General features: G+C 47.5%; 1 protein-coding gene across 9 annotated transcripts in view; it reads left to right on the forward strand.

Annotated features, from left to right (window-relative positions):
* Nucleotides 1-10,588, forward strand: part of RABGAP1L (RAB GTPase activating protein 1 like) — a 592,969-nt gene that overhangs the window by 572,128 nt on the left and 10,253 nt on the right. For 8 of the 9 annotated variants that reach the window (XM_040984290.1, XM_040984291.1, XM_040984293.1 and 5 more), the window contains 2 exons: nt 6,410-6,520; nt 8,739-8,843. In XM_040984290.1, coding sequence (XP_040840224.1) covers nt 6,410-6,520; nt 8,739-8,843 — 216 coding nt within the window. Of the gene's footprint in view, nt 1-379; nt 2,270-6,409; nt 6,521-8,738; nt 8,844-10,588 lie in introns of those variants that run through there. The other variant, XM_040984299.1, reaches the window with a different exon arrangement.

The raw sequence follows: 10,588 nt of genomic DNA on the forward strand, positions 1-10,588 counted from the left end.
AATTACATTTGAGATGCTTTCTTCAGATTGGATATCATGATTTTTTTTTAATAAGAATGAAATATAAATAGAAAGAAAGTGATTCCTCTTAAGTATACAGTTTTTATTGCACATACAAATTTTATCAGAGCAGATGTTCCTACATAAAATTTTAAATAAAGTTAATTAATTATGTGTAGTAAAATAATAAAAACAGTATTTGAAGTAAATCTTATTATGCTTGTATTGTGCCAATCATATATGTCTAATGAAATGATTTCAAGGAGTAATCACATTTTCTTTTATCTTGATAAAAGGAGAAATTTGAGTTATGTTGGTTTCTTACGTGTGGAGGGAAAGACTGTCTTTTTCCTCCCCTGGTTGAATCTTTCTTTGCTCAGAGAAATCAAGATAAGTTATCCATCTATGAAAGGTGGTTTTTTCCTTTTTTAAAAAAATCAGTAAAATTAAGTTTATTCCTTTTACTTTTTCCATATCACAGAGGCTGTTGTTGACTTTGAAAATTGTAGTCAAATAATGTGTCTATTAACAAATAGTAATTGATGACAGAATGGTTGCTGTCTGCTTATGATAATGATAAACTTCTGAAGGCTATCGCTTTGTTTTTGGCTTGGATTGCCCAACCGATTCAGCATTTTGGGAATGTTGCGTGGAGCGTGGAGAAGCCGATGCCCTCTGGGGTTCTTCTCAGACAGTGTGGCCAAGGAGCAGTGCTGCTGGCTTGCTGCCTCAGCTCTGCGCAGCACATGGGGGAGGTCCCTGTTGTGCAAGGCACACATCTCTGAGTGTGGTTGTTCGGGGCTTTTACAAAGCTTCATTTCCTGTTAATGTGGTACTGCCAAGGTCACCTGCTATGAACAGGTTCCTGTCTCACCTCCAACTCATTTGAAATTTTGTTTGTGCCAGAGTGTTCCACGGTGGCTGGTGGCTCCAGTCGCTGCCGGATCCTGTGAGTGACCTTTTCTGGAAGCGCAGCCGGGCCTAGCCCTTCCTTAGGATCTGTCTGCTTTTGCACAACAGTGGCCGAGTTGAGTAACTCCACTGGATGCTGTGACCTGCAAGGCACCAGGGCCTCAGGCTGTTAGCAGGTCAAGTTTGCTGAGCCCTGTGCTGGAGGAGAAACTAAGCTGGCTGTTTTCCATGTTCAAAGGCACGCAGTCTGCCTTGCTGGCTGTCAGTTATTACTTGCAAGATTTTGTTTTTAGTTGGATGCTTAAAACTTTTTAAAATACATACAAGAAAGATAAAGTTGGATGTACTGGGTAAGGAGTAAAGCATAAGTCAGTTTCAAATAACCAGGTTTTCCTCTCAGATCTTCATTTAGAGAGAATATATGTATTGAAACATTTCATCTGTAGGCATTTACCTTTGTGTGTCAAAAAACTTTGAAGATTTAAATATGTGATTACTAACTGTTTTTAAAAAAGAGGCATCCCAACAAAATATGTGAGAGTTGTGCTGGCAACATTGCACTGGGTCTTTTAGATAAAGTTATCTTCCTGACCCTTCAGTGTTTTTAAAAGCATGTGCCAAGAATTCATCATCACAGCAGGAAACACACCCAACTCACTGAGCCAGAGTTTCTGAAGCCACCTCCCTCCTGTGACCTTTTCCTTTAACGTTTCGTTTCGTTTGATTGGTTTCGACTGCCAGCTCACATTTCTTTGGTTTCTCATCTTGGACTTAGTGACACCCACACACCATCCCTTGCACTGTTGCACCCCAGACTTGGTCTTGCAGAAGCAAAGGAGACCAGGCAGCGTTGTGTGTGTGTGTGTGTGTGTGTGTGTGTGTGTGTGTGTGTGTGTTCCTCAGCCCAGCAATTTCATTCTTTCGCCTGGAGACAAACTGTTTTACAAGTTCTAAGCTTGTCATATAAGGAGATTCCTTCCACCCAGCTTTACTACCCGCCCATCGGCAGCTCACACTGCAGTTGCTAACAATTCTGTGTGCAGCATGTTGGGCCGACGGACACACTGAGAGCGCAGTGTGCGCAGGGAGGAGTTTCCGTGTTGGGAGTTCCCCTGAGCTGAGACTTGCCCACTGGCTGCCTCAAGTACCCTTTCTTCCATCGAGTGTTTGCAGTCACGGAGAAAATTTAGAGCTCTAAGGAAAAACAAAACAGCAGTAACAGAGACCTGGTTTTGTGGTTGCCATTTCCTCCGTGTTTCAGTAGGTGTTCAGTTTCATTGGATATTCCTCTTTTTTTTTTTCAATTGTTTTTGAACCTATGATTGAAAGCGGTAGTTGGTCTATGGCTTTTGAGGAGGTAAGTTTTTTTTTTTTATTTATATGTCTCTGTGTCATCAGTGTCTGTCTGAAAAATGCAGTATCCTCCTCTTAAAAGTTACTAACCAAACTCTCTCAGCCGTGCAGCAGCCACGTAGGAGGAGGCAAGGCTGGTGAGACACTGCTGTTTGCTTTTTGTCCCAGGAGTGACGTAAGCAGTGTCCCCTGTAATCTGAGCTGCAAAAGCATGGGAGGGAGCAGTTAGCCTGGTAGCTTTACCGTCTCTGAGCACTCGGCCACTTCTCTGAGTTAACAGAGCTGACTTGGCCAGCATCTCAGAATGTCCCGCGCCAGGGCGCTGTCTTTGCCATGCCACCACCACCAGACGTCCTTCCTGCTCGTACAAAGGCAAGCTTCTTCCATCAGTTAGTTTTGACTCCTGGGAAGGATCAGAGAGGACAGCCAAGTAATACAATGTCTGTTTAAGCCTTGATAAGTGTAGGCAAGCTCTTTGTAGAAAGCCTCCGTGGTCTCCTGTTGCGCTCACTGGCGCTGGAGGACTCGTCGCTGTCACCACACCCGCGTACTTTGGAGGATGATACTGCATTTTCGGCCCGTGGCTTGCTTTCCCACTTGTCTGAGTGCCCAGCAGGAGTCTGGCACTTCCCACTGCGCAGCTTGCTTTGCAGTCACTGAACTGAAGCTTCTTGCCATAGCAAAAGCCAGCAGGTGCCCACTCCCCGTCCCTGCCCACCCTGCCAGGCTGTTTGGCATTCTAAGGACCCCTAGACACAACATCTCCCTCCAGTCTTTCCCCAACCTTGCCTCTCTTTAGCCTTGTGTCTAGAGGGGGTTTGGTTCCAGCAGTCAAGTGTAACGAGAAGTTGGCTACCAGAATCTCAGCCGAGCTCACAGGTCTTTCATACGCCATAGTGGAATCTACCAGGCATTGATCTCAATACACTGGTAAAGTAGCTGCTTGGAACTTTTTAAATACCAAAACACAGTACTTTTCCATGAACATCCTGTGACTTGGCCTGGAAGTTGTTGTGACACAGTTCTAAGCCTGTGCCTGTAACCTGAAAAACTGGTAGATGCAAGTTTTTTCATCTGTAAACAACTTTTCATTTTTAAACAACTTTTAAACACGGGGGTTCTACCAATAGACATTCAGTAAGAACTGGGCACTTAACTCAGGAATGGCTGTTGCAGCAGTATTGTCTTGAAGGGATTTATCAAGAAATGAGAGAAATCTCTTGTCCACCAAGCAGTGTGCATTGTGAAACATGCTGTGTTGTCGTTGGCCTGAGTGTTGGCTGCCCTTTCCTGACAGGAAGGAACCTTGCTGAAAAAGTGTCTGAAACTTTTTTTTTTAATCTAAGTTTTCTACAATTATGTAAGTTGTTTCTACCAAAAAAAGGAGTAATACTTAGATATATCAGAAATACACTAACTCCTCGGCCCCTGCTAGAAGGTGGCTTGGTCTGGCAGGATGTTAGATGGTGCGTAGATCCATGCAGACATACGTAGAGGATAGGTGGTGTGCAAAGCTATGTTTACACTTACTGACTTACTGCTGTCTTTGTCTTTTCAACATATGTTCAGTTATAGGGCAATGAATATAATTTTTAAACTTGTTTAAAAAAAGTAATTCTAAATTTCACTTTCACCGGATAAGATGCCAAAATGAGAAAAAGAGGTTTAAGGCCACTCCTATTCCAAGGCGGTGGGATCCAGGAGCCCAGGATATGTGACTCCCCCGAGGGGCTGCCTTGCCAGCCCCATTCCCTGGGCATTCCCGAAACCAGAGTGCGGCCCTTTGTGGTTCCCTCCATCTGCAGAGGAGGGGTGCAAAACTCAGGGACATGTGCAAGGACAAAGACAACGATAAAAAATAATTCACTGCCCATACTTAAGGTCTGTTGTTTGTTTATATTGTTATAAAAGTAGAATTTTCAGTTTATCTTTTTTCCTATGACATCAAGTAATCATTTCCCTATCATTGCATAGTTTACTTAAGCATTTTAAAGCTACGTGAAGATCTATCATGCATTGCTTTAAAAGTATCTAAAGACTTATGCAAGCCCCATGGTGAGTCCTGGGGTTCAGCTGTGGCTCCAGTGACTTATCCAGCTTCCTGCCAATGTAAGCATTGGGAGGCAGCAGGTGAGGGTCCTGCCACCCCTGGGGGAGACGTGCTGTCGCCTGGCTGCTATGGGTACCTGGGGAGTGAGCCAGCAAGTGGGGGCGCTGTCTCTATCTGCCTCTCAAATGAAAAACAAAAATCTTTATTGAAGTGATTTGGGATTTTTTACTATCTTTCAGTGGCTACCTTTTTTGAAGAATGTTTTAACATGCCCCAAGCAGCACAGTGGCTTCCCTGCCAATGGCCCTCCCTGCCAATGGTCCTCCCTGCCTCCTATCTATTTTTTTTTAACTCGTTTTAAAAGATAAAGAAATAAGAATTAGATTAGGTTTTCTCTTTTCTAAATAACCAACAATAGACCGTTCCAAAGAGGATGACATTAACTTCACCCCATCCAATGTGCTAATACACTGACTTCCAAACCATGCGTTTGTCTTCTGCTGTGGCCGAGTTTTTGCCAGCCTTGCAGAAAACAGATGTGCACATCTGAACAACAGGAAGGTCTCATCACATTGAAGCATTTCCTGTCAGCTTTCTTTAATCTCAGAAGAGTTGCCAGAAGTAGCAAAGACACGCTTGTGGTTGTTCACAGCGGAAAACGCGTACGTCGCTGTTCTTAAACTGGATGAGAATCTACAAGTCCACAGTCACGCTGTAGGAATTACCAGGTGATTCATCCATCCAAAACTTTGTTTCAGACTTTTTTCTTGAGAGTTTAAAGAGGGGTAGGAAGAAGGAAAACAATAGTTCACTAATTTAACTTATCTAGAATCTAATATTTTTTAGGATCTATTTTATTTTTCTTTTTTTTTTAAGATTTATTTTTATTATTTTTTCATTGGAAAGGCAGATATACAGAGAGGAGAGACACAGAGGAAGATCTTCCGTCCGATGATTCACTCCCCAAGTGAGCGCAACGGGCCGATACTATGCCAGGAGCCTCTTCCGGGTCTCCCACGCGGGTGCAGGTTCCCAAAGCTTTGGGCCGTCCTCCACTGCTTTCCCAGGCCACAGGCAGGGAGCTGGAAGGGAAGCAGGGCTGCCGGGATTAGAACCGGCGCCCATATGGGATCCCGGGCGTGCAAGGCGAGGACCTTTAACCACTTGCGCCACCGCGCCGGGCCCTATTTTATTTTTCTATGGAAAGTCAGATATACAGAGAGAAGGAGAGACAGAGAGGAAGATCTTCCATCTGCCGATCACTCCCCAAGTGACCACCATGGCTGGAGCTGAGCTGTTCCCAAGGCAGGAGCCAGGAGCTTCTCCCGAGTCTCCCAGTCTGTCCTAGACTGCTTTCCCAGGCCACAGGCAGGGAGCTGGCTGGGAAGCAGGGCTGCTGGGATTAGAACCAGTGCCCATATGGGATCTTGGTGCATGCAAGGAAAGGACTTCAGGTGCTAGACCACTGCACCGGGCCCCAGGATCTAAATTCAAAACAAAACAAACAAGCAAAAAGACAAACATTTCTGGCAGTAACATAGAAATAGGTGTTCAGGAAAGTTCACATTTTTAACTCAAAGGATGTCCACTGATACCAAAGTCAAAGCCCACTCTTGATATTACCGCGTGATCTGGAACCCTGATTTGGAGAGAGGGCTAGCTAGTGGTTTTCTCACATGTGTCCCCATAGGGCCGTGCAGTTCTTGGAGCCAAGGGTTGGTCAGCTGTGCATGTTTCAAACCAAGAATTGCTTGTGTCTGTTTTAGATCCATAAGAAAGCCTCCCGCGATTTGGCGATGTATTTGGAAATGTTGCTCTCTGTGGCACTGTCACGCTGCGTCTGGAGAGCTCAGGGGACAGCTGTGTGTCACTGGGTGCAGCGCCGCATCCACACCGCTAGCTCTCCTCACTGTTGTTTCTGGACAGCACCCCGCCTTCCTGTGCCACTTGCGCCTTCTCCTTTATACACCTTCCAGAGGTCACTTTGTTGTTGTTGCTGCTTCTTGTTCCTCGCCGCTTCCATGGCTTCCATGCGTGTCTGCTGGGACACTGCCACGCTAATGTCTGCTTCCGGCTGTCACTTTGTTTCTGCAGAGGGAAAACCGGAGATTGCAGGAGGCCAGCATGAGGCTGGAACAAGAGAATGACGACCTCGCCCATGAGCTCGTAACCAGCAAGATCGCTCTGCGGAACGACTTGGATCAGGTAAGCTGCTTGGCTGGAATTATTCCCTCGAAGGCTGCTCCGCCGAGCTTCTCCAGCGTCCTGTGCAGCGAGTGGGCGGCAGCTGGGCTGAAAGTGCCGCCTGGGGGGAATGGAAAATCCAGCCTGTGAGACGGAGTTGGGCCATTTCCAAACAATTCGTTTCATACCTTTTTTATACGTATAAGTGTGCCCAGTATAGTTTCTCTTCATCGGTACTTTTCCTAAAACACGAGTTGACAGTGTTTATTTGAATATAAGAAGTAGGCCACACTGAAGTAGAACAGAGAACAGCAAGTATCTGGCCTAGTTAGGGGCTAAGATGACAGTGCGCCTGGAACAGTGCTGAGTTCCTGCCTCCAGCATCCTTTGGTGTGGACCACTGGAGTCTGCTGCTGACACAGGGAGGGAGGGAGTTCCTGCCTCCAGCATCCTTTGGAGTGGACCACTGGAGTCTGCTGGTGACACAGGGAGGGAGTTCCTGCCTCCAGCATCCTTTGGTGTGGACCACTGGAGTCTGCTGCTGACACAGGGAGGGAGTTCCTGCCTCCAGCATCCTTTGGTGTGGACCACTGGAGTCTGCTGCTGACACGGGGAGGGAGTTCCTGCCTCCAGCATGCAAGACCTGGATTCAGTTCCCAGGTTCTGGTGTTGGCCCGTCGCAGGGGCGCTTCCTGAATTTCTTCCTCTTTCTCTCTGCCTTCTTCCTTCTCAACGATGTAATTAGAATAAAATAACATAAAAAATTAACAGTAAGATAGACTGAGAGTGTTAGGCACCAAGAATATACAAATGCCAGCCGAACAATAGCAGGCATCTTACTCTCTGTTCCAATAAAAGCTTGCATCTGCACGAAGTGTGAGGTTTTGTTTAGATGTTTAAAATTGAAAGACGGCTAGAACCGTCCGTTGCCGCAACTGCTTTTTCCCATATGAACAGTTAATTTTGTAGCTCAAAAGTATAGTGAGATGGGAGATGGTGACCACTGCCAAGGAAGACAGTGCTACCAGCAGACAGGAAGCCCAGAGCACGGGCACTAGCTGGGGGGTGTGCCTGGAACACAGCCTGCGGCAGGTATAGAGAGCAGTTCAGGAGATTATCTAAAAAAAAAGAATAAGAACCAAAAAAAAATTAGCTCTTTAAGTCAGGATGAGGCACCTCCGCCGCTTCTCCGGCTGTGGTGCTGGTTCACTCTCCCACAGATGTTCCCTTGTTGAAGGCCTGGTCCTCAGGGCAGGACCTTCAGGGCCTGGGGCGTTTCCTTCCCTGGGAACTCATCCTGTGGTCCTCTGCCACCTCTACTCCACAGAGGCGACCTCTACAGCCGTTGGGAGGGTCACCTCCGCTCATTCTCCAGGTACTTAGGGAGTGCCTGCCGTTCCCGACACAGGTTTACTGCTAGGGACATGGTGATGGGCAGAAGGGGTACGGTGTTAACCGCCGGGGGCCTGCAGCTAGCGGGCAAGACAGACCACACCTGTCAGTGTGCAGTAGGGTGCTGTCGGGGAGACTGAGCGCTTGAAGCGGGAGCTAATTTAGGTGGAAATAAGAGAGGCAGGACTCCGTCATGAATGCCCGCGCCTGCCAGGCCCTGAGTGTAAGGTGGACAGGTGACACAGACACTTCAGGCTGCATTGTGCTCCTGTGTGCAGGTGAGAGCCGGAGGACTTTCTCCAGGTTCTTCCTGGGCTTTCTGCAAATTGTCTTTTCTGTCTAGATTCTTGGCTCATCTTCAGTTCTCCTCATGACTCCCTGTTACGAATTTGTGTTTCTGTCTTTCCTGATTGACTTGCGTGGGTACCTGTGCGGGCCAGGACATGTCAGCCAGTCTGCTCGTGGCTCATCCTGCCTGACTGCAGCCCACGCACCGCCAGCTCGAGGCTTGTGTAGGAGACCCCGTCCCTTCATCAGACCCTCGCACTCGGAGCAAGTGCTGTGCGACCTCTGAAATGTATACTAAGCGTGTAGGGAGGGCGTGGGCTTTGGCGCCTTTCACATCTACATTCAGATCACACAGACAGGTGTGACAGTCTCCAAGCCACACTGTCATTGTTTGTCAAAATCATTACAACTAGCGCGTGCCAAGTGCGCAGCATACAGTTGGCATGCAATAGGGGGAGCCACCCACGGGTGAGCCAGGAGGCTTTTGGGAGCAGTGACTGAAGAAGGCAGACGCACGCCTGCTCCGCCTTCCCCATGACTGGATGTTCCTTCTTTGCAGGCAGAAGACAAGGCGGATGTGCTGAATAAGGAGCTGCTGTTGACCAAGCAGAGACTGGTGGAGACTGAAGAAGAGAAGAGGAAGCAAGAGGAAGAGACTGCCCAGGTGCAGGGGGGAAGGGGTGGCACGGGCATGGGACAGGGAGTTGCTTATTGCCACCGGGAAGAAGTGCCACTGCTGTATTTCAAGTCAGGGCCCTGCCGAAGCAGCGGGCGTTGAGTAGCTGAGACCTGACGCTTCCTCTGCAGGGTGTGCGCGGGGAAGGCGGCGTTCCTGCCTGGAACAGGAATCTGCCTTTGCTGAGATGTCTAGCGGAGTGTTGACTTTGCTCTAAGTTTAGTGCCTGGGAGCTATGATGTCAGAGCTGTGCAGATTCTGGGTGGAGCTCCAAGCTGACTGACTGCTGAAGCACTTGGTACGCATGACTCGGGAATCCTGCTCTGCTGCCTGCAGGGGTTGCCTTTGTCTTGATTGTGGCCTTGGAAGAAGAGGCCTCCATGGTCTTGGCAGACTCTCTGACCTATTCCCTGGAAGCATATAAAGAGCCCCTTTGGAATCAGGCCTGGCACGAGCACCCCACACTGTTCATGGGGGCCTGTGTGGCCAGTCAGCTGGAAGACAGAACCGCTGCTCGGAGGTGGGGGGCAGGGTGCCAGTGCGCCTCCTGCAGGAAGCCTGACACACTCCACTGGTGTTCTCTTGCCCTGTCTGACCCAGCCCAGTTACAAGCTGGATTTCCTCAAACCAATCAAGTCTACTGCCAGGAGCCTGTTTAAACTTGACCGATAGAATGAACTTACACAGTGAGATGTCTTAAGTCATAAGTAACTTATTACAGTGCATGTCAGCCTGGAACATCGATAATACTAAGTAGAAACAGAACAGAAAGCATTGCCATGCCGTCATCTAAGCAAGCAGAAGTTACCCATGGACGCGTGTGTCAGGCACCTGTCAAGGTTTATCCAAAGTGTTCTGCACTTACTTTTCCCACCAGTCTATGACAAAAATGAGTGTTAGGCATCTACTAAGGCCCAAGATTTTTTTTAAGATTTATTTATTTTTATTGCAAAGTCAGATATATAGAGAGAGGAGGAGAGACAGAGAGGAAGATCTTCTGTCCGATGATTCGCTCCCCCAGGAGCCCAGATCCTCCTCCAGGTCTCCCACACGGGTGCAGGGTCACAAGGCTCTGGGCCATCTTTGACTGCTTTCCCAGGCCACAAGCAGGGAGTTGGATGGGAAGTGGAGCTGTCAGGATTAAAACCAGTGCCCATATGGGATCCTGGTGTGTTTAAGACGAGGACTTTAGCCGCTAGGCCACTGTGCTGGCCCAAGATTGATTGATTAGATTGATTGATTTTAACCTACCCAGCCTTGCTCAGGCTGAGTCTTGAGTTTGGATTATCTATTTTTTTTTTTTACCCTCTACTTCTGATCTTTGGGAAATCTCAATTCTTGAGGTGAAAAATAAACTATTAGCCAATGAGGTTAACCCATGCTCTACCTGTCCCATTGTTCCATAGATATTATCCTAGATCCAGGGTCATTGGAGCTCAAAAGGGGAAGAGATGTGTGACATTTGCTTTACATTTTCTGCCCTGTTTCTGTGTGTGTGTGTGTGAGCTGCTCTAACCATTATGGTCTTCCTATGATTATGGATTATTTTGTCCTCATCTAGCTGATGAGGATACTGCTGGAGCGTTTTTTGACTGAATATGGCAGCAACCTCAATTTTTGTCTCTCAGGAAAGAAGAATTTTCGTGCGGACACAATTTAGTTTTAAAGCAAGATTTATTAGAAAAGCTGAGAAGAGTGACTCCTGTCCTGGTGACGGGAGGGGGCTTTGAGAT

Source organism: Ochotona curzoniae, unplaced genomic scaffold, assembly GCF_017591425.1.
Source record: "Ochotona curzoniae isolate NIBS_2020 unplaced genomic scaffold, NIBS_Ocur_1.0 contig_4105, whole genome shotgun sequence".
NCBI classification, from domain to species: domain Eukaryota; kingdom Metazoa; phylum Chordata; class Mammalia; order Lagomorpha; family Ochotonidae; genus Ochotona; species Ochotona curzoniae.